At 41.3% G+C, this 24,309-nt stretch overlaps 1 protein-coding gene across 4 annotated transcripts in view; it reads right to left on the bottom strand.

Annotated features, from left to right (window-relative positions):
• The window catches only part of PAXIP1 (PAX interacting protein 1), a 42,500-nt gene that overhangs the window by 9,601 nt on the left and 8,590 nt on the right, over positions 1–24,309 (bottom strand). For all 4 annotated transcript variants that reach the window (XR_014173566.1, XR_014173567.1, XM_081932653.1 and 1 more), the window contains exons 7-17: positions 22,041–22,812; positions 20,066–20,160; positions 19,676–19,771; positions 12,917–13,054; positions 11,071–11,192; positions 8,382–8,566; positions 7,254–7,297; positions 5,741–5,808; positions 5,266–5,368; positions 4,824–4,992; positions 3,205–3,305 (exon numbers count right to left, since the gene is read on the bottom strand). Coding sequence is in view for 2 of the 4 variants with exons in the window: in XM_081932653.1 (XP_081788779.1) it covers positions 3,205–3,305; positions 4,824–4,992; positions 5,266–5,368; positions 5,741–5,808; positions 7,254–7,297; positions 8,382–8,566; positions 11,071–11,192; positions 12,917–13,054; positions 19,676–19,771; positions 20,066–20,160; positions 22,041–22,812 (1,893 nt within the window). In the remaining 2 variants the exon portion in view is untranslated. The remainder of the gene's footprint in view (positions 1–3,204; positions 3,306–4,823; positions 4,993–5,265; positions 5,369–5,740; positions 5,809–7,253; positions 7,298–8,381; positions 8,567–11,070; positions 11,193–12,916; positions 13,055–19,675; positions 19,772–20,065; positions 20,161–22,040; positions 22,813–24,309) is intronic.

The raw sequence follows: 24,309 nt of genomic DNA, 5'->3' as shown, positions 1-24,309 counted from the left end.
AATTGAGAAAATGTATCCTCTCGCTGGCATTGCCCCAGCTAAGATCAGGACAGAAGCAGCTGAGAGAACTAAGCAAGAGAATGATTCTCGATATTCTCTAAATGGCCATGTGCCCCAAGCCCGCTGGCTCTGATATAGGAACATTATGGCAAGGATAAAAAAACATTATTGGGGGTACACAAGGAACAAAACTGAATTAAAAGATGGAGGAAGTAGACCATCGAGCAAGAAATAACAGTAGAGGATATGGCTCGAGGATATGATATCCCTTATAATACACGGAGGACCCTGACAATTAGACTGCCTAAATTTAAGACCAATATGCTCAAGTGGTGTGAATGTGGAGAGACACAGAACCTAGCCCATGTGCTGGTATGTCAGCTACTACCAGAAATATATACCAATAATGACTTCTTTTTGACCAACAACAAAGCCAAACAAGTGGCCTCATTCTGGCAGTATAAAGTTTGATCTAGATACGAAAGAAGATGGGGCACATATCCATTCAGAGAATCACAGAAAAGACAATATCTACATTTATTCCTGACCCATGTGGACTTTTGCAAAAAAACAGAAAAAGTTGAACTTATGATTTTGAAGACCTAATAGCATAGATTATAGAAAGAAATGAAGAGATAAATTTAGAATTGTACTTATAACTGTTATAAAGATCAGAAGTCATTTTTGTACCTTTTTTTCTTCTACTTTGACTTTTTTCTTTCCATTTTTAGCTTTCTCTTTGACTTCTTTCTCTTTTTTCTTCCTTATTCTATAATAGTTTATTTAAGTTTTTACTTTTGTGCGTGTGTGTGGGTGTCTATATGGGGGTGTAATGCTTGTAACATTTTTGCCAAGCAGAAAATAATGCTTCCTTTACACTTTAACATTCTAGAAAATTTTTAATAATGACTTCTCTGTTCACTATTTTGTAGAAACTCTAAATGAATCTTGTGCTCTAGAATGAAACCTGACTAGGAACATTTCTGGCAGATAGGTGGTTTTAATCATAAAGTACAATCGATTTATTTATTTGAAATTGTTTGTTTTATATGCCACTCTTTCCTTCAGAAATTTATGAGGTTTCCAAGGGATCATTCTCTCCTAAAACACCCTTCGCTACGAGGGAAGTTGGGAAGACACTGAGTAACTAGCCCAAACAGATTTATTTTTACTTTCTGATTTTCTTATTACATTACCAGGCTGCTTAAAAGCATTTGTAACAGAATATGGCAAGTGCTCTGACAAAGTTAATTGGCTTGGAAGCTAGAGTTGTCAACCATACAATTCCTTCAACACATCCAAGAAAAATGTGTTTAAATTAGACATGTGACCATAGGTGAGATGCAAACAATGCTCTGCATCACTTTTCTCCTACAAATCCAGTTTTGAGGCACAATTCTACTGGCTAGGACTTCTTAATATGTTACTAAAACTAATAGTTGTTCCTTTAAACACAATGGAATGCTCCACAAATCAAAATGCCAATAGATAATTTTATAAATGTTGCAACATATTAGAAGTTGTTTATACAAGCAATTTCCTAGTAGGTCTTGATTTCAGTTAATTCTCCATTATAAACTTTAAACAAAGAATTCACACTGCCGCAAAGAGTCAATATATAAAAATACCATATATATATATATTCTATATAGAGAAAATATATAGATTTTCCTGAAATTAACTGTCCCTATAGAATTTTTCTAGAGAAGTCATTGATGCACTTTATGACTTCCTAAGCACAATCGTCATGTCACATATGTCAAACTAAGACAGTGACTTGTGACTGACTGGTAAACAGAATTAATTAATAAAGGACAATATTCCTGGCTCAGGATTGAAATGTGGGGTCCTTGGTGCTTGCTTGTTTTCTTGCACATGTTTCATTATCCTAACTAGGTAACATCATCAGTGCTAGTAAGGGGTGTTGTTTGCTGTCAGTTTATGTTCTGGTGACTTGCCTGTTTGTGTGGGAGGGAGCAGTCTTAGAGATTCTTTGGTTGGGCTGTTTATTAAACAGGCTCATTTAAACACACTGCAGCAACCCAGAAAAGCAGAAAAAGGAAATGGAGCATCTATACATTTCAACCAATGGATAGCCAAGCAACTTTATCAGAAAGTCCCTGATCATTCAACCCAATACAGCACAACTGACACACACTGTAAAAAGATTACACTGCCATACATCAAGAATATCTTAGAAACCACCAACAGACTACTACAATCACATGGAATCAGCATAGCACACAAGCCAACTAAAGCCCTTCAAAACATCCTAAGGCAACCAAAAGACCCAGCAACTCCAGAAGAAAAAAACAGAAGTCATCTACAACATACAATGTAAGAACTGCAACAACCACTATGTAGGACAAGCAGGCAGAAGACTGGCTGAACACATCCATGAACGCCAACTGTCAGCCAGAAAACATGACAAAAATTCTTTAATTTCACAGCATATAGACAGATTTAACCGTAGTTTCAATTGGGAAAATGTGACAATCCTAGACCAGGCCAAATCCAAAAATGCCAGGGAATTTCTAGAAGCCTGGCACTCTGACAAATCAACCATCAAGAGACACACAGACCTTAACAGCATCTACAGACTATGCAAAATCGAAACTTTCCAGCATCTCTCCCTCAGCTATCAGCACTCAGATCAGTGAAAATTAACTCCAAGGTTAACTTCAGACTAACAATCAAGAAACTGCAAAAGAGCCATCGGTAAACAGTCCAACCCAGTCACTGCCCCGACCCACAAAGACCAGGAAAATAAACTGACAGCAAACAAGCTCAAAGAACACAGAGGACCCTTCATTTCATGCTACAAATATTCTCTTTAATCGGTAACACTAATGCAGTTCTAATCCACACTGTTTTTAGAAACTAAAAGCATGAATTCCAACTAATTTTGGCCTATTGGTTATTTGTGCTTGGATATATATGTAGATTCACTTTTGAAGCAAATGGTGCCCTGCTCAAGACATTAAATTCTATTTTCTTTCCAACTTGGTTTTCTGGTTCCCAATTTCTTTCAGGTTAGTCTTCCTATGGGGCTTTTTTTTAGATTGAATGACATAGGTTTCTCCCTTGGAATTATCCTTAAAAATCTGGTTTTTTTGTGTGTCTGTAAACTATGTTGCTGATCTTATCCTCCAATATGTGACGATATATGAATCTGTAGCTTTCAGCAAGCAAACAGAATTGTACCTTAAAGAGTGGTGCCACACGCGCTCTCTTTAGAGATTCTTCCAAACTGAAACAGAAAAGGACTTCAGCCTCTGCATCTCGGAGCATGTAGCTTTGTTCTTCTATAAAAAGGTGTAGGTGGAGGGAACATAACTTTAATTTTTCAAAACAGGAGATGGTGAAAGCATTTACTCATTCTTAAGAATTATTCTGAGAAAGTTTGAGATGCTTAAAAGTCACCTTACCACTAGCAGTCAAATACTTCACTTTCAATACTTCATTGATGTTCACTAAGTTTACAGAGTGGAAGATCACCCATTGGATTGACTAAATAAAGTTGCATTAATGCCTTTAAAGCATGCATGTAAAAACTGCAAGACAGGAAATTCTTGGATTAGCACTACAGTCACTAAGCAGTACAGCATGAAGTGCAACATCACTTGATCGCAATGCTTAGTGACAGCCATCATGGCAGTACGAGTTGCCATCATAAGCTCAGGACCATGCTAACTATTAAGAGGCAGGGAGTGGGGGATGCTACGGGAGAAAGTGGGGGATGTGGCCAAGTACTATAAAGTGCAAATGGACTGGTAGAAGCTATGGCTAAGTGGGAGGCTTCTATGGGCGGGTGGGCACTATGGAAGGCAGATTAGAGTTACAGAGTACAAGATCCCTGGGGATAATTTACCAGATCAACTTATGACCTTCCCTGCCAGCTTTGCCACTAATTTTTCCTGTGAGAAGCTGATAGGAAAGGTCACAAATGGCAAATACATGACTGTGGCTCACTGCAATATTGTAACTTGTCTTTTTATTTACAGTGAGAGCATTTGCACCAAAGACAAATTCCTTGTGTATCCAATCACACTTGGCCAATAAAGAATTCAATTCAATTCAATTCGCAAGCAGGGCACCCAAGTGCCTTGATTGCAATCGTGTGACATGGAAATGCAATGGCCAGAGCTTCAAGGTTCGGTCCTACATCCCTTCCTTCAGCACTGCTAAACTCTGAACAGTCACTGACAAATGAACATAAGCCAAGGACCACATGAAAGATGAAGAATGAAGAGGAGGGGGGGAGGACAAAGAAGATGGGGTCAACCTAGTCTTCAAAGCACCTGAAGGAAGGACAAGAAGCAATGGATGAAAACTAATCAAGGAGAGATCCAATCTAGAATTAAGGAGAAATTTCCTGACAATTACAATTAATCAGTGGAATGACTTGTCTCCACTGTGAATGCTCCAATACTGGAAGTTTTAAGAAAAGATTGGGCAATTATATCTGAAGTGATATAGGGTTTCCTGCTTGAGCAGGGGGTTGGATTAGAAGATCTCCAAGGTCCCTTCCAACCCTGTTTTTCTATTATCTCACTCTTTACTAAAACAGAGTGGTTAGAGGTAGAGTCAAAATGGATTTTTGGATGAATTGACTTGTAAGAGACCAGATTCAAAATAACACAGCAGTTATTCTATTCTAGTCAAACATAATAAAAATAGTATTTTAGAGGAAAAATTACTTCAGTGAAGTTAATTTGCTTGTAAACCAAAGGACACCAGTTCCAATCAAAATTCCACGGTCACATTTGAAGGAAGGACTCCACAATAAACTCTTACTTTGTTCAACATGGCCATTTACTAACCTATAAATTTCTGACACTTGTAACATTCTTCCAACCATTCTGGTGTTACAATATGTTTTGCAACTGAAACTGCTGTCAGGAACTTTACAGTGCGGGTTACTTTACTAGCTATCACATGAGTACACTTCTGAGCAGACTCTGCTACGTCACCTCCAAGAACATAGACTTTCTAAAAATGAAAGAAAAAGGGGAAAAAGCAGAGTTTTAGAACTTTTAGTCATAGAACAACAGACTAGAGAATGAATTGTGATTATACACTCAATGGACAACCATGTACATGAAAAAAATACTTTTGAAAAACAATGCTCAATTATTACAAACTGATGTTTTGATATATGGCCTGATCCAGTCACAAATTCCAATTTGTCGGTGGAGATAACTAACACATTGTAAAATCAACCTTAAAGTCACATGAAATATTTTAATTCAAGAAGGAATTCACCTTTATGTACTGATGTACTTGAGCAGGCTCAAATCCTGTAAAAAGAATCATTGGTGTCAATTCTGGTGGCAGTTTTTTTGTAGGTGTTGGCAAGTCTTCAATTCTAGAAATATAAAATTAACTTAATGTTATTTTTAACTTCTTCAATCAAGTAACTTAATAATAATTTCCTAAATTCAAAATTAGGACAACTCATATAGTGCTCTGCAATGCTAAATGTCTAAATTAAAGATTTTTTTTCTCATTTATTTCTCATAAAATAAAAGGGACGTCTGCTTTTGCTGTGATGTTTCATATTCCTTTGACATGTCTCTCACAAATATTTGCTGCTTGATTTGTCCCCATCGTTATACTTTTTTCCAAATATGTGTAATTCAAAAACGTATGATGCTTAAAATCTAAAAATAATTTCATTTCAGTAACAATACCATTTCCAAGCAAATATTGAACTGCTTAAGCATTGTCATTTTCTTACCTTGGCCTCTTGATTGTAGGTTGAATTACTGGTTCATTCTGCTTTGGTTTAAGTGGTAATCTCACATTCTACAATTAGACAAGGTATACATTTGGCTTTCTTAAGCACTATTTAGAGTTTTGTATCAATATATTTAAATATATAAAAAAAACATATACTGTATTAAAATCACATAAGTATACAGAACAGCCCTCCCCCTGCCAACTCATAAAATTAAATTCCAGGAAAATAATCATATTTTAGTCATAATGCTGCAGTAGAAAAAGATACATGGATTATGTACTTAAACATTTTGTAATGCTTTCTAAACAATTTTCTTTATTTAAAGTATGCTATCTAGCTTAGTTCATCAATTATTACTTAAGCATCTAAAATATTCATAGTAGAAAAGTCAAGCCCCCAAGACATGAACACAGAAACCCACCTTCATATATATTGCAAGTTCAGGATGTGGCGTTATGCGCACAAGTAGAAATACGCCTATGCAAAATGCTGAGCTCAAGCAACTGGGAAGATGACATGGGATACCTAATGTGATGGCTCCTCTCTCTATACTGGGAGATCCCATGGTATCTTCCTGGTTTGCTGAGCTCTGGGAGATGTAAATGCAGAAGCAATATTTGCAGCAATGGTGTAGGAATCCCAAAAGGGATTCTGACCAAGCACAAATATAACGTCAAAACTAAATGTAGTTGTTCTCTCAAATTGTGCTATAGGCTGTCAGCTGTTAACGCTGCTCAGTGTCAGCAGTTCACTTCTTGGGAGTGAATTAGATGTTAGATTGCCCATTTGATTGTTGCAACTAATTTGCACAGCACTTTTTTGATGATGTTGCCAATTCCTCCTGGGTGAGTCTGGTGTGGTTACTGGGGTTGAATCTTGCCCTGTTATTTGGGACATTTTATGGCCTGGGAGTCTTGGACAGGATACTCCTTTATTCCTACTCACTTGCAAGCTGGAGACACATTATTCTTAAGAATGAGTGTGTGTAATACGCTGCATTGGGAGATGACCGGTCACACCTCATTTCAGAAGGAACTGATGCTAGCATCCCTTTTCCTCCCCCCCAGAAAACCGTTCCTGGATTTTCTCCCTCTTTATCATTGTGTAGGAGGAAGAATAAAGTAGAATTGCATTTCATGCCAAAAGAATCATAGATTTAAATGGAGGGGAATGAGGGTGCAACATTAATGCAAAAGAGCGTACAACAGATTCCATGGCCTGGCACTTTATGGAAGGACCTTCTTACTGGCAGTCTTTTTGTCCCAATTAGTGATCATAACCAAGCTGGAAATTTTCGGCCAACTGGGCAAGTTTTTATACAGACACTGCATCTGATTTCCAAGGAAGGAAAGAAATGTGATCATCAGATATAGCAAAATTTTAACTAAAGAGTAATACAAAATATTTTAAGCAATGTAAGTATTTTATAGTCCAGGATCTCTTCGCTTTTTCACATGCATTCTTTTTTCTGTTCCCCACATATAAAGATGTTTAAAGCAACACTACGTACCATTTGAAGTTCAGGTGACACCTTTAAAGGCACCCTCCAAGCATCTGGAATTAATGAACAGAAAGAAGAAGAAACTCTTACACCAGGGCATGGTTTCTGGGATGTTTCAGTACCTGGGTCAATATCCATTTGGTACATCACTCTTTTTAGCCAATTAAGGCATACAATAAAAGCCCACAGAATTGGGATTGTGAAAGCCTCTGGAGCCTGGGGAGGGCGAAAAAAGTGCACCAAATGCAGGGGGGGGGGGAATCACACTCATAGCATTATGGCTGTGGGCATGCCCGCGCTTGACCCCCCGCTTTTGGCACGTGATCCAAAAAAGGTTAACCATCATTCAAACATAATGCAATTGGCCTAGGTTGGATGAATATAATGTGGTTTCATGTAGTTCTTCCTATCATTTCCCCCTCTCCCTTAAACTGGGTTAATGGAAAGGGAGAAATTAATGGATTAAATTAATTGACGGATTAAGATGATAAAGACAACTCAGAGCACTTAATTACATCACAAGAAAAAAGACTACATTTAAAAACTCTGCTTTATTTCAGATTGCCCATTAATAATCTGTAGAGTTAGCTGATGCTGTCGTAAAACATAATTCATATTTAAAGAATGTTTCAGGAAATCTTCCCTTTGAATTGAATCTTCCATTTCTTATTCTTTTGACTAAGCTATACTTCTGCAGGAAGAACTGAAAAATGAAATGCCTATGAAATAAAATATAGTCAGACTAGAATTTTTTTCTTCAGATGGACATGATGTTTATTTGTATCTAAGAAATGATGTAAAAGGTTTTATTTATTCAGTTTACAGATTAATAAGGTTAATATAACTACCACTAATCAAATATTACTTTACCATCTGCTCTAAAAAAAGATATATACTTAAAAAAAAATTAGATTTGAAACTAAAGACAATTAATGGTTAATTTAGTTTTAAAATTATTTCTATGCATATTATGAATAAATCTCATTAAACTTTAAGATCCTCATTTTTGTCAACATGCTTAGTTTGTACTATCAAAAGGAGCACCCATAGTGAATATAATGGAATGTCCAAAAGAAACAACAAATTATTATTTTTCACTGAAACGCAATGTTTGTAAAGTTTTGCAAGTCTTCTTACCAAGAAGGTTTGGAACTAGATGCTGATTAGGAGCAAAGGGTTCTTGAAGATTGAAAACTGTGTATCGATTGTGCTGCAGTTGCCGCAAAGCTTCAAAATTTCCAAGTAAGATATCACAGAGCCATTGTACATTAACGCAAGGTATCCTCCACTCTTTGGCCTTTTCATACTTTACACCAGTTGGCCTTGAAATAAGCAAAAAAGTCAATGACAGGAAGTAAGTCAGAACAGCTTTTCCTAAGATGATGTTCTCCAAATACATTAGGATGCATCCCCAAATTCTCAACCCAGACTGCTTTCAGTAAGCACTTAAGAGTGCAGAAGACTATAATATTGCTAATTTGTTAAACTTTTTTATAAAAATGAAAAATGATGTTAGATCCTCTTAAGCCATTGGAACATACAATTTTGAGGGCTTCGGTGCTAGTTTTTATAGAATAAAAATAGACAGTAAAATTTAACACTGTAATTGAAGAAGAATCTACTCCGACTTCCGGTTCCGGCTGTGGTTCGCGACGGGCAAGCTTTGCTCGCCCCGCGCACTCCTGGTGGGCTCCCCTTTGATTGGGGGGGCACAGGACGCCTTGGAGGGGCTCCTGCCGAGGGGGCGGCGTAGCGGGGGACCCCCTGTGTCGGCGGCGGCCGGGGGGGCTCCCTGCATCGCCCTAGGCATCGGGAGGCAAGAGGGAAGGCGCTGCGGCGTCTTCACGTTGAGGCAGCTGGACAAACTGAAGATTTGAAGGACACAGTTGCAATGCGGTGAGATGAAGATTCCCCCCGTTCCCTTTCATAAGTGAAGGAAAATAAAAAGACTGTCAACCTTTTGAAAAAAATTTCAACCTGTTCCTGGGAAGTGTGATTGGAGGGAGGGGGATTCCCCCCCCCTTGGACAAGCGGCTTTAAACTGTTCTGCTCTCTGCCCCCAGAGGAGGAGGGGGGGGAGAGCCTGGAATGAAATCACACTCATAGCAAACACAGATTTTTTTTTACTGTAATTGTGAAAATGAGGTGATGATCTGTTTTCTTCTGAAAACTTTGAAAACTTTTGGTTTGTTGTGCTCTGATCCCGGAGTTGGCAGGGCAAGATGGCACACTTCCATCGTCTTCATGTACTTTGAAATTTGACTCCACCCACAGAAACTGCTGGCATTTGTCTTTGTCTCCGTGACACTCAGAGAGATCTCTTGTTACATTTTACCCTGGACTTGGAACAAAGAATTTTATTGCTTTATTGCCTGGAATTAGAATTGAGAAAAGGTCCTTATTTGTCTGGACTTCCTGTCTCGCGATCTCTCTTGGCTATCCACCTTCCCAATTGTTTCCTCTCTGTACTGACATTGTCATCTCTGAGCTTTGCTTACTACAATGCCACCTAAAAGACCACCACCGGGGAAACAGGGTTTTGCTGGCTCCGCCCCAGCATTTTCAACGTCCAGCCCCAGCGGACAACAGACACCACCTTCTTGGTTCCAGCCTAAGCCCCCTGAGGTGGACTTTCAACAGATATTTCAACAATTCTTAAAGGGGCAGGAGGACTTAAAAAACCAATTGAAAGAAATAAACGAGCAGCTCAGAGAGAACCAAGACCGAGCGATCCAAAATTCACGGAGATTGGAACTTTTGGAGGAGGGGACAGCTGAGATGAGGAGGGAGGTGAAGGGGGTGCAGAAAGGAAACCAAGAACTTGAGAACCACCAGATAAAAGTGGAATTTGAAAGGATGTCTTTTTTTCTTAGATTTCAAAATGTAATTGAGGCTGATGATGAAGATCTGAGGGATATTATGACAAATTTATTGGCTGAATATATTAAAAAAGACAGACAACAGATGGGGTGGGACATGGACCTGGTCTATAGAGTAAACTCAGCATATGCCAGAACACACAATGTTCCAAGGGAGGTACACATTAAATTTCTCAGAAAGACCACAAGAGATGAGATTCTGAGTGCACAAAGGGGGCAAGCACTAAAATACAAGGATAGAGAAATAGCCATTCTGAAACAAATCCCAAAGAAAGTTAGAGATAAAAGAAAAAACTATTCGCTTTTAGCGAAGAAATTATACCAGAAAGGAGTGTGGTTTAGATGGCTTATGCCAGAAGGTATGCTAATATTCTGGGAGGACACGAGAGTTAGAATCAACACAACTATGGAGGCTGAGGCCTTCATAGAAAAAAATAAAGTCCTCCTAGATAAACCTGATGATACTATACGGGACATACAGGACACGGGAGGTGCCAGAGCTCTGCTGGAGGGGGGAGAAGAGGCAACATTGAGAAAACTCAGATCACAAAAATGAACTAGAAAATCTGTTTGATATAAAATGATTGAAATTGTTTGAAGATAAAAGTTTATGCTGACAAAATACTATTAAGTAGCAACAATCTAATGTATTAATAAATGAAAGTTATGAGAATGGGGGGAAGGGCCATTTCCTGCATAATGTAACTGTCAAAATTTGTAATTTTATCCATTACCCCTTTCCTTGATTATTTTTTTTAAAACTAATAAAATTTTTGTTTAAAAAAAAGAAGAAGAAGAAGAATCTACTCCAACATTTTAAATATATTATAGCATAACAAAGCCAGGAAAACTAAATGCTTTTATTCTGAAAAACAGTTGTTAGAAAAGCAGACATAAAACTGGACCCATTCAGTGTTATCCACATTTTTATTGCGAACAGCACTTACGCTTTACAGATAAGAATGGTGTTACTGCGACAAAGATAGCTTGTATATTTTGCTCCTGCTAGGTAGGCCATCAACTTGAGATCGACTCTGTCACCATCCATAAAACCTGTTACAGCAATTATCTGGACAGAAACAAATGAAACTACTGTAAATACATTGGTTATTTTATTTTTCTTTAAGTGACACTAACCTTTAAGTAATTCAGTATTTCTCAAAATAAGATGCAATCGCAACTCCCAAAATAGATACAATCTATTCAGAATAGAATAGAATAGATAGGGCATGCATAAGTGCACCAGCATGCTTAACGTCCCTGTCCTACTGTCCCCATTTATTTGTACCCATTTCCTGTGTTCTTATTCATGTTTATTCTTTCCTGTTATCTTGTACATGAGTGAAAAACTAAATAAATAAATAAAATAAGTAAGTTCCAGATTTCCTGTACATGGGCTAGAACAAAAGACATTCAACTTCTTTAACAGGAAGCCTGTCTTAGTGAGTTAACTCCAAAAGACAAGAAGAAAAATTAAACCTCTATGCTTCCATATTGCTGGACTAGATGGTTGCATTATAAATCAAGACAGTTTTAAGGCAGAGAGGCAACCAGCCTTTTCTCTTTGCTTTCATTAAGTCAAAATACAGGGGGCAAGACCCCTTTCTCTCTCATGCACTGGATTTAGGTGTAAAGTCAGTCCAGACCACCTGAAAAACAGATGGTGGGAAGAGGAATGACTAAGCTACTATCCCAAGACTAGGAGATTGGGCTCACACTCTCCCAAAAAGAGAAAATTTGAGGGTCCTTCTGATTTGAAATCTCCCTCTGGTTTCCTGGATTGAGATAACAGCCAGGAGTACCTTTTAATAGCTCTGATTCTCTAATTCTATCCCCCCTGAAGAAAATTACTGTAGGGTTTGGGTTCCAGGGGTAAATACTATCAACATACTTCACATTGCCTTTACAATTAGTAAAAAAAATCACTAGGAGAAAATACAGAAGTTGAAGAGACCACACTGTATCAAAGCTAAAAGTTTTAAGCTTTAAACAAACTGCCAGTCCTATGGTGCAGGTAGTCCTAGTTGAACAACCATTCATTTACAAAAAACAACCAAAGTTACAATGCTGCATGCAGTTACAATGCGTTCTTATAAACTATGACGATCGCAGCATCTCTGTGGTTACATGATTGTGACTCAGACACTTGACAAACAGTTCACAATTATAATGGCTGCAGTATTCCACAACCACGTGATGACATTTTCCACCTTCACGGCCAGATTCTGACAAGCAAAGTCAATGGGAAAGCTTGCAGGAGGTCATAAATGGCAATTCTGTGATCGTGGGATGCTGCGATGATGTGGGATTCACCTAACAATAGCACCTGGGAGTGTCACAATTGTTGGTGTAAATCAGTGCAATCACATGACACTGCACTTTATAATATCACTTAGTGATAGGAGTTCCCAGTACCAATTACCACTCCTAAGCAAGGATTAGCTGCAGTCATTACTTAGTTCCAGCATATTAATGATTGAAAATGGCCAAATTTTAGCAATGCCCCGCTAAATATTAATAGCGGTCCCACACCATCTCTTAACCACCCAACTATTCTCTAATTCTCCTGAATTGCCATTTTTCAGGCAGATTTCTGACTTCTGGGGAGGGACACTTTCACAGCTTTAAAGCTGTGAATAGTAGTGGGAGAACTGTAGGAGGCAAACCTGCAAAATTGTATTGTCTAACTGTGTTAGATTTTCTAAAAATGGAGCACTATGTATTTACTCATTTTTGAACTCTAAATAACAGCAGCAGTAAACAAAACAAAAACTTAACATTAAGCTTCCTTACATGCTGAGAACATGGTTTTCCTCCGGGTGGAAATGCTACAGGAAAATGAAGAGCTCGATGGGGTGGTAACATTTTCTTCTTTTTTAGCACAGAATTCAGCCAGTGGGCAGTGATGCATCTTTTCCTTTCTTTCAAAGCCTACAATATTCACACGTGCAGCAGAACATTCTTACTATAGGTTTTAATTTACTACATTTTATAAGCACTACATAAAAATATTTTTAAAAAGATGAATAAAATGCATTCTTGGTGTATTAAGTTTTCAGTTACAACTTTTAAATCAACACTGGAGTCTGAAAGTTTAGATATGTATGCTATAGTGCGTAACACCAAATGTTATATGGCACTTACTTCTTAAATTTATCTCTTGACTTATGTAGTATCACTTCTTCTATTTTTTTCTCCATAATAATAACCAATAGATAAATTGATTTGAGAAAAAGCAACTGCCTTCTTCATCTAGTGCTGTCAGTAAATTTCCTAGTTCTCACTCATCACCTTAAACATTACACCATTATGTCCCAAAGGTGCTTTTTCAAGAGGCAACTGGACTTTCTGGTTTTTTTTTTTTTACCTAAGAAGTTTCTTCAGCTCAGGTCATCCTCAATTCCATTTGGAAATGAAAAGTGGAGGCACTTGCCTCACAAACACAATCTAAGACAACATTATCACATTAGCTTTCATGGACTACAGGCTCTCATAAAGGTCTACAAATCTGGCTGTGCTCCTGAGCCTGGGATGCTAAATGTATTGGAGCTCAGTTTCCTGAGTTTATTGTTATGTAGCCAAATATCTTAGCTGCTATACGATATGTCTTTTAGATAAATATTTTACTTAGTTTTTTTATTTTATTTTAAAATATAATGGTAAGCCTATCAGAATTATTGAGTTGAGCTGTAGAATTTGAATGAATACATTTAAAAACATCTCTATTATTATTATTTTGTATTGTAAGATAATACAGAGAGAGAAGGCACCTTGGAGGTCTTCTAGTGCAACCCCCTGCTTAGGCAGGATTCCCTATACCATTTCAGACAAATGGTTAGCCAATCTCTTCTTAAAAACTTCCAGCATTTACAACTTCTGGAGGCAAGTTGTTCCACAGATGAATTGTTCTAACTGTCAGGAAATTTCTCCTTAGCTCTAAGTTGCTTCTCTCCTTGATTAGTTTCCACCCATTGCTTCTTGTCCTGCCCTCAGGTGCTTTGGAGAATGACTGTTGGCTTACCTGAACAGTCGTTCTCTAGGCGCTGTGGGAGAGTCCAAGCATGGGTTAACACCGCCTATCTGCCCAAGGACTGAGTTGATTTTTCCCCTGGCCACGCCTCCTTTGCCTCCTTAGGTCCAGTTTTAAAAACGAGGTTTTGTCCGGCATAGGACGCCCATAAGTATCCTAAATCTACGGTATGGTCTTGGTTCTTTCCATCAACCCTGGGCGGGTTTTGGACTCTCCCGCAGCACCCAGAGAATGACTGTTCAGGTAAGTCAACGGTCATTCTCCTGTGCGCTGCTTGGAGAGTCCAAGCATGGGACATACCCAAGCTATTGTGTCCCAGGGCAGGGAGTGTCCTGATTGTCCGGAGTCTCATAACTTTTTGTAGAACTCTTCTTCCAAAGGAGACCTCAGCTAAGGCAAAGGTGTCAATTTTATAGTTTCTGATGAATGCTGTGGGTGAAGCCCATGTAGCAGCCCTGCAAATGTCAATGATGGATGCCTGGGTCGCCCAGGCCACTGTAGTGGCGGCGCTCCTTGTGGAGTGCGCCGTCACACGATCCAGTACAGCCCTGCCTTGATGCTCATAAGCCATCTTAATGCAGGCCCTTAGCCAGCGTCCAATGGTCGATGAAGAGACCTTGCGACCCAACGACCCCGGTTGAAATGACACAAAGAAGGATTCTGAATGTCTGAAGTCTTTAGTCTTTTTCATGTAGAGACGAACCGCTCGCCGCACGTCCAGCTTGTGCGAAGTGTGTTCCTTGTGAGGCTTGGGACAAAAGTTCGGGAGTATCACCTCCTGAGATCTGTGAAAATGAGTTTTCACCTTCAGCAAGAAGGTAGGGTCAGGGCGCAAGATGACTCGATCTGGATGGACGATGCACAGTTCCTCTCTGACAGAAAACACCGCAATCTCTGATACCTTCTAGCAGAAGTGATCGCTATTAGAAAGGCGGTCTTAAGAGTCAAGTGGCGTAGGGAGACCGTTCTCAGCGGCTCGAATGGTGCAGTAGTCAAGGACCACAGAACGAACAGCAAGTTCCAGGACGGGTATCTGTGTACCTTCTGAGATTGTAGATTGGTAGCCCCCTTCAAGAAACTCTTGACCTGGGGATGATGATTCAAGGACTGATTATAGTCTCTAGCCAAAATGGTTGACAAGGCAGCAACCTGATGCCTGAGATTTGGGGGAGGGGGGGCAGGCCCTTGTCCAATCCCTCCTAGAGGAAGTCCAGCAGCTGAGGTATGGACGCTTTGACATCAATAATGTTACATTGTTTGCACCAATTAGAAAATGCTGTCCAGGTTGCATCGTAGATGCGAGTTGTGGCTGGTCTTCTAGAGGCTTGGATGGTCTGGATTACTTTATCCGAGAGGTGGAGTTTCCTCAGAAGCTGTCCCTCAAGTGTCAGACGGCTAGTTGGAGCCACTGGGGCTCTGGATGACTGATGGCCCCCTGGCTCAGGGCCACTTGCTCCTGAGGAATTCTCCACGGTCTCTTCACGGAGAGATCAAACAGATCCGCGTACCAGGACCGCCTGGGCCAATGTGGAACTACCAGAATGAGCTCCGCCCCTTCTGCCAGGAGTTTGTTGATCACCTGCGGAATGAGCGGGAGGGGCGGGAACATGTACAGAAGTCCAGGAGGCTACCTGGCGCTCAGCACGTCCGTCCCCTCCGCCTGTGCCGAATGGTAACGCGAGAAGAATCTCGTGTGTTGGTTGCAGTCGGAAACAGGTCGACTTGTAGAAGGCCAAACCACCTCACAATTTGACGGAACAGGTCTGGATGTAGTCTCCACTTGGAATTGTCGATCGTCTGTCGACTCAACCAATCCGCTCTCACATTGCTGGTGCCGGATATGTGATCCGCTCTTATTGATGCTAGGTGATGCTCTGCCCAATGGCCCAGGGCCTCCGCCTCTGCCATTAGTCGCTTGGGGTGGGTGCCACCCTTCCGATTCACATGGGACTTTGTTGCTATATTGTCCATAAGCGGCAGAACATGGCGACCAACCAGTTGGCTTGAGAATTGTCTTAGAGCGAATCGGGCCGCTTTCAGCTCCAGCCAATTGATGTTTCGGGCTGCTTCTGCGCGCGACCACTTGCCTTGCACTAGCTGACCCTGGCAATGCGCACCCCAACCGTAGAGGCTGGCGTCCGACGTTACTACGATTCTGTCGGGTTCCTTGAACAGACAGCCCTTCTCTACCGCCTTCGACTGCCACCATCCCAGGGAGCGAGACACCTTCAACTGGAGCCGAACCCTCCTGGGAGAATTGCTGACCTTCGCTCTCTGCATCGGCAGCAGGAACCACTGTAGTTCCCTGGCATGAAGTCGAGCCCAGGGAACCACACTGAGACAGGATATCATGACGCCCAGTAGTTGCAAGAGTTGGACGATCAGTAAGGAGGTCGCCCGGGAAGGATGCCCTTGTGAAGAATGAGGCGGAGGTGGATGCCTTAATCGCCCAGGCGGCCGTCTGGTGCGTTTTATGACAGGCCTTTTCAGACCTTTTGTCCTCCGCCTTAAGGCCCTCTAACAGGTCTGCCGGAAAAGTCGAATTGGAGGTCAGAGAGACCACCGGGGCATCCACCTCAGGCAATTTTAATACATCCTCCAATTTTGGTTCCAGAGGGTACAAGGACTTGTCTCCCTCACTGGAGTTGGCCAGAGTACCCGGCTGCGCCCATTGGTGCTGTACCATGTCCATGAACAAGTCAGGGACCGGGATAAGCTCCGGGTCTGGAGCAGTCTGACTAAATAGCCCTACTTTAAGGTCCTGGGAAGTAGAGGGAATGGCTTATCCTTAGGTTTGGCCCCGAGCTCCGTAGAGGCCCTGGCCTTGTGTAAACAATGAAGGTTTGAAAAGGCCAGTGAAAGCCAGCTTATCGGGAGGCATGTCTTTTCTTCTGATAGTTAAACTCATCCGCAACGTCCTCCTCCCACACAGAGACCTCTGTGGTAACAGAGGTGCCTGGGGATTCAAGGCCGCGGCTCCTACTCTCTGCTTGGAAGTGTGCAGCCCTAGGGGCCTTGCCACTTTTACTTTCCTTTTGGCACATGGCCTCAACCACTCCTTGGGAAATAGCCTGGGCTATAACCTCCCTCATTTCAGCTGAGAGAGCCGGGCCTTTGTCCTCTACAGGCCTAGGCCTAGAAGGGTCTCGCCCTCTTGCACATCTAACGGGTGCCATGGAGTCCTCCACGTGGAGGCAACCATGGAAAGATTCCAACTCCTCCCTTACTGAAGAACTAGGAGAGTCTGGGTAACCTAGGGAGGCTGCAGGAGAGCCAGACAGGGAATCCCTACCACTGAGAGAAGATGATTGATCCTCTTGATTAGAGAGAGACTCCTCTCTCTCAAGTTTGGGCAGGGGAGACCGCGGCCCAGCCTCACAGGCCTGAGGAGGATGAGGGGCCTGGGTCTTACTAGGCCCCTCCTTTGGGGCCTCCTGCTTCTTATGCCCCTGGTGTTTCGGGCCCCTGCTCCCAGAGGAAGCCTTCCCCCCTGTGTCCTTATTTCCCTTTCTCCCTTGGCCTGAGAGATCTGGCCTGCTGCGCTTCGCAGATGGCCCTGCCAACTCCTCCAAACCTTCATCTGCCATGGTTAGGGTGGTTGGTCCGGGTGGAGGATGAAGCAGCTGCAGGAAAGGGCACTGTACACTGGCCAGCTGGCTCCTAAGTGTCCGCAGATCAGGCTGAAGCTGGAGGCTGGATAAGGACACCAGGACACTCCACTGCCCCCCCCCCCCAGGGACGAGGGTTGCTGATAAGGGAGATCAGGTCCTGCCAGCGCCCCGGACAGGCCCTCGCAACCCCTGGCGGTGATCTGCGCTGAGGCGGAGAGGTGCGAATAGCTGTCGTGGTCCGCTGCCGAAATTTCTAAAAAAAGATGGCTGCCGCAACTTTCGCGTTTTTAAACAGCCAAGGATGCAGCCGGCACCTAATTAGCAGCCGTTGGAAAGAACGCCAAAGCGCCGCTTCCAGAATGGCCGCCGCACTCTCTCGAGCGTGAGGAGACGCCGCTAGGGAGTAGATCTCACCAATTTCTCCCTGAAGAGCGGCTGGAGATGCGCGGAGAGCCGCAGCCGTCCCCACACTCGCTGGCAGCCGCCGGACCAGTGGCCTCAGCTGTTCCACCCACTGCGAGCGTAATGCAGCAGGTGGGGCTCGACCGTCGCCTCAGAAGACAGCTATAAATCAAATTACCTTCAAAACAATGCAACTAAAACTCAAGGTAAAAGAAAAAGGGGAAAATCCTAATAAACTCCTAATTTAATTTACTATTCCTACTAATTTCTCCTGGAGAGTCCAGCCTATCTATCCAATGACTGAGAGCTCCCCACAACTAGTCCTATCGGGCGGACTGAGTTTTTAAAACTGGATCTAAGAAGACAAAGGAGGCGTGGCCAGGGGAAAAATCAACTCAGTCCTTGGGCAGATACACTGTGTTAACCCATGCTTAGACTCTCCAAGCAGCGTACAGGAAAATAGCTTGACTCCCTCTTCTTTGTGGCAGCCCCTGAGATATTGAAACACTGCTATCACGTCTCCCTTAGTCCTTCTTTTCACTAGACTAGACTTACCCAGTTCCTGCAACTGTTCTTCATGTTTTAGCCTCCAGTCCCCTAATCATCTTTGTTGCTCTTCTCTGCACTCTTTCTAGAGTATCAACATCTTTTTTATATTGTCGTGACCAAAACTGAGTTTGCAGTATTCCAAAGCTGGCCTTACCAAAGCGTTATAAATTCACACTTCATGTGATCTTGATTCTATCCTTCTGTTTATGTAGCCTAGAACTGTGTTGGCTTTTTTGGCAGCTGCTGCACACAGCTGGCTCATATTTAAGTGATTGTCCACTAGGCCTCCAAGATCCCCCTCACAATTACTACTATTGAGCAAGGTACCACATATATTCTACGTAGGCATTTTGTTTTTCTTGCAGAACCTTTCTTAAATGCAGAACCTTACATTTTTCACCACTGAATTTCATTTTCATGGTATCCTAGTTTCTAGACCAAGCTGATTCCTATGCACTGTGGAAAAGCATTTGATTTGAAAAATTGCAGGCACATATCCTGTCTTATTCCTCATATTTAAGTCTTCTCTCCAGAGTCAGCATAACTGAGTTACCAATGAAGCTGCAAGCCTGAAACATGTGGAGGAGGAGACTAGAGATGGGTGTTTTGGAACAGCCAGCAAACAAAGTAAAGTTTTTCCCCTTAACATTAGCAGAAGAAATTCCTGGATTTAATTCAGGTTTACTTTAATTTTGTTTGTTTTGCTCTTGAACCAATGAGACCCTTATTGTTTTGTGTTTGAGCCAACGAAAAACTTCCCATGGTAGTTAAATATTATGGACAAAAAGGGCAATATATTAAGCTTCAAACTTCAAGATCTCATGTTTGAAGAGTTACATATTAATTGGATATACTCTCTGCTACTGATAATAAAAACTATATAAACTATATTTTAAAAACCTAGAAAGAGTTATCAGACTTTTACCTTAACTAGAAATAATATATGGTGTTCTGACATACCTGTGCATACATGTTACTAAGTTGACTTTCACAAAGAAGATGTGTACATCGGCTTGTAAGTGTAGGATCAACTGTACCACCATGAATCTGGATTACCTAAAATAAAAATTAAGAAAACTGAAAAGACATGTCAGTGTAACATAATAAATATAGAAATGTTTGAAGTTACCCAATCAACGGGGGAAAACCCTAAAACAGTGGTGAAATACTGCATCTTTTGGTAAAAACAGGTATAGTTTGGGATACTGCTAAATACATTTTGTTATAATTCATTTGTTACAAAGAAACTACTGCAAATTTATTTTTAAAATAGGTTAATTTGATTTTTCATTAAAAATGTACTTAGGAATTCTGATTTGAAAAATATTCACAAATGGAACTGATATTTACCCTTTTCCAAGTTGCCAACAGTTGTTTATCAGATATATGTTCAGGGTAATCAGCAATTGCAAAGACACAACCCAGTAAGAAATATTCTTCAGGAACTGAAAAAAACAATGCAGTTGAAATTAATCTAAAACACTTTTTTCTCTTAAATTATAATTAATGCAATCATCTATAATGTTATGTACATTTAAAACTTGGTTTCTCTCAAACCTATCAGTATTGAAATGCAGATGTCTGGTTTTATCTTTCAAACTCAGCAAGAGGCCTTCTTGCTAAGTGTGTGCAAAGCATCTCAATTCCCAAATAGACATTTTACAGATTCCAAGATTGAAAGAAAGTTCAATCTTGAGAATTGTGTTTGAGAACAAATTACATTGTTTTGCTCTGTATTTTGACCAATAATATCCCAAGGTTCCAAAAATACTAACAACAATTAGGCTGCTACTTTATGATTTGCATATTGCATCCCTGTCATCCACTAGCTTAGCAGACAGCAGCGGAAATCAGTTGTGTCCGTATAGTTCTTAGTTTAGAATGAAACAGGAAATATGGGAATGGATTGTTGAGAAAGGAGTCCCATGAGGCAGAAGTTAAGCATGTCTACCTGTTTGATACTGGTATAAAAAAGTTGCAATCCATGTGAATGTGTGGACTGAATATTTTGAGAGGACAAGTTTGACAAATATACTCCATATTTAAAAAAAGCTGACACAGAGGGAAGCATATTGGATTCAAGTGCTAACTGCATTCACAATTTAACCATTATATTTGAGATATCACTATTTGAAGCACAATGCAACTGAGTAATTGGGTTTTCTTCTAGTGCAGCGATGGCAAACCTTTTTTGGCTTGCGTGCCATAAGTGTGGGGAGGGCAGGGGGGTCGTGTGCAGGTGCGCCGCACCATAATGCAATGCGCGACCCCCAGTGCGCATCCGTGCACTATAGGTGCAACACCCCCCCCATTTTTGCATGCTTTTTTCGCCCTCCCCAAGCTCCAGAGGCTATATAGGAGCATAGGGAGGGCAAAAACAACCTTCCCTGAAGTCTCCAAAGCAGTCAAAACGACTCTCCAAGCAAACAGGAAGTCACTTCTGGTTTGCTTGGAGGGTCGTTTTAAGTGCTCCGAAGGCTGCAGGGACCTTCAAGAGGCTTCCCTGAAGCCTCCGGAGGAGTCAAGATGACCCTCCGAGCAAACAGGAAGTCAGTTTCTGAACTTCCGGTTTGCCCGTAGGGCCGGTTTTTTACGCTCCGGAGGCCTCAGGGAAGCTCATGAAGCCTCCGGAGGGCCTCCGGGGGTGGGGGAGAGGCTCTTCGCCCTAACCCAGGCTCCTATAAAACCTCTGGAGCCTGGGGAGGGTGGAAAATGGCTTTAAAAAAGGGTGAACTCAGGGCAGTGCCTCACGTGCCCTGACAAATGGCTCTGCGTGTCACCTGTGGCACACGTGCCATAGGTTTGCCATCACTGTTCTAGTGGTTCTAGTATGAAGTTAGATAGGCCAGAAATCATTTCTAGGTCAATCCAATTGATGACACTTAAAGAACTAAACAGAGTTCCAAAAGTCCTAAGAGCAATCTTTTAAGCATTTAAGGACAGTAGCTAGCCTTGATTTCTTTGGTTCTTCATATATAATTGGTTACAGCACAGCCATTTTAGAAATGTCCTGCTTATCTACTAACACAGCTTCCTTCTTTCAGAAATCCACTGAAGGGAAAAGGCTTGCTTTGCTGACAGCTGTTTGTATTCGTAACGGATACTGTGCATGCTAATATATTCTTACCAAGTTTACTATAGCTGATTTACTACTAACCAATAATTTAACAGCCAAATACTTTTTTTCTTCATTTTAAACAATTTTGCCTCAATGTGCAAGAACAAAATAGATTAATCATTAATCTATCTCACAGGGTTGATCTTTTGGGGAAAATAGAATAAAACACTAACCACAAGTCAGGATGCATATAACTAATTAACCTACCTTCTATAGATGGGTCATGTCCAAACAGTTGATGCTGCTGCAGTTGTTGCTGCTGCGGATTCTGTGGGGTCTGAATTGGAACTTGATGGTGTAGTGTCTGAGATGTTGGAGTCAAGTGTTGTGGTGTCTGATTTTGCATTTGCATTTGCATTTGCTGCTGCTGCTGCATTTGTTGTAAATGCTGCTGCTGAAGTTGTTGCTGCTGAAGTTGCTGTTGCTGCTGATGCTGTAACTGCTGAAGGTTTTGCTGCTGAAGCTGCAATTGCTGCTGCCGCTGCTGCTGTTGCTGCAGGTGCTGCTGTTGCAATCGATGCAACTGCTGAAATGGCATGGGTTGTGGGGGGCGGTGCATTTGTTGCTGGGAGTGTACCAGTTGGGAAGGGAAGGGGAGTTGCTGCTGCTGCGGCTGCTGCTGCGGCTGCTGCTGCTGCTGAGGAAACTGGTGCTGATGGACTTGCTGCTGTTGGGCAAACTGATGTGGCTGCTGTTGGAAAGGTGGTTGGGGAATTTGAGCCTGTGGCGGCTGGGACTGTTGCTGCAGCTGCAGGAGCTGCTGGGCTTGGAGATGCAAGAGATGGTGATGCTGTTGCTGCTGTTGCTGCGGTGGCAGCGGTTGCTGAGGCTGGTGATGCTGAGGCGGAGGCGGCTGTACTAAGCGTGTTTCTGGCGCCAGTTTGACCTGGCTAAGCAAGACTGCGTTGGGATGCCCCTGCTGGCTGTGGTTTATCTGTGGCTCCAAAGTTTTTGTGGGTGCTGAAAGTGACTGCAAGATCTAGAAAACAACACAGAGGCTTTATTATAGTTATAGTTCTATTTTTTCCCTAATATTTCTAATAAAGCTATCTAATAAAGCTACCAGGATTATTCAGAAGGAATCGAATAATAAAAACATAAAAACAGTAAGATTAAATTAAATATATTTAAAGAACATTAAAAGCAAAATGAAAGCAAATACTCGAGCACATGGGTGTCAAACTTGCGGCGTCACGCAGTTGTCATGTGACGTATCATGACTTTTTTCCTGTTCGCTGTACTGGGGGTGAGCATAGCCAATGTGTGATGCATCTGGCCCGCGGGTTTGTCACCCCTGTTCTAGCATGTTTTCAAAAGCTGAATATGGGGAACATTACAATTCTGAATGAAGTGCATCACTCCCATAACTTTGACAAAGCGATATTACTGTCAAGGGGACTTTCCTAAAGATCTAAGTAAACAACGGCATATATAATGAAATAAACATTTCCTTAGTTTATTAGATACTAGCTGGATACCCATGCTTCACTACGAAGCTATGTGATTGGGCTTGATAAATTGACACGTAAAACCCGCAGGCCGGATAAGTCACGCGCTGGCCACACCCACGCCCGATCTAGCGAGGGGGAATAGAACGTCTAACTCCTTAGCATTGACACATGTTAAATAATATAATACTGTATAAGGAATACTGATGATCTGATGGTCACTTCGAAAAATCCTTTCTTAGTGAGCACCTAGAAGCCAAGAGAAACGTACGTTCCAAATTTCAAGTTTATATGCTTTACCATTGTGGAGAATTTGTGATGAGTGAGTGGTAGTTGACTTTTATATATATAGATTTTGATAGACCAATATTTGGAGTTTAATCTGAAAAATAACTTGCATCGCTGAGACCTGCAACACTGCTGTAGAAATGCTTTCTTGATACTATGCCTTGGTTAATTACACTTAGCACGACTTGAAGTCTGAAGGCTCTTAAAGAGCTGCCCTAATTAGGCTGTGGTTAATTGCTTCCAGATAAGACTTCAAAAATATTACAAGTAGTTCACTAAAACACAGATAAGCAAATAGAATTCTTCCTAGAATTACCATGTAAAAATCCAAGACTGTGTAGAAAAGAAAAATGCCATCTTAAATTATAATAATAAATAATAATAAATTTAAATTTATTAGCCGCTCCCTTTCCAGACAGGACTCGGGGCGGCGTACAATGGAGTATGTTTTTATACTCCACTAGACTTTCAGAAAACACCCTACATTTTAACAACAAAAGAATCATTTCTCTCTTTTAAATGCTCCTTTTATTTCTGACGTTCACAGACCAGTTAGGATCCTTTTGTATTCAAAAAATCCAGGATGATCAAGAGAGATCTAAGAGCTCCAAACAGAAAATCTTAAACCAACAACAAAATCTTATGACAGGTGACAAGTGTGTTGCACACGTGTGCAATTCGTCACGGGTCACTTCTGGGAAATCCCAACTATTGATATTATATTAAGAGAGAAGTATATC

This window comes from Natrix helvetica (genome assembly GCF_964273705.1).
Source record: "Natrix helvetica genome assembly, chromosome: Z".
Classification (NCBI taxonomy): domain Eukaryota; kingdom Metazoa; phylum Chordata; class Lepidosauria; order Squamata; family Natricidae; genus Natrix; species Natrix helvetica.
This window is presented reverse-complemented; position numbering and strand designations above follow the sequence as displayed.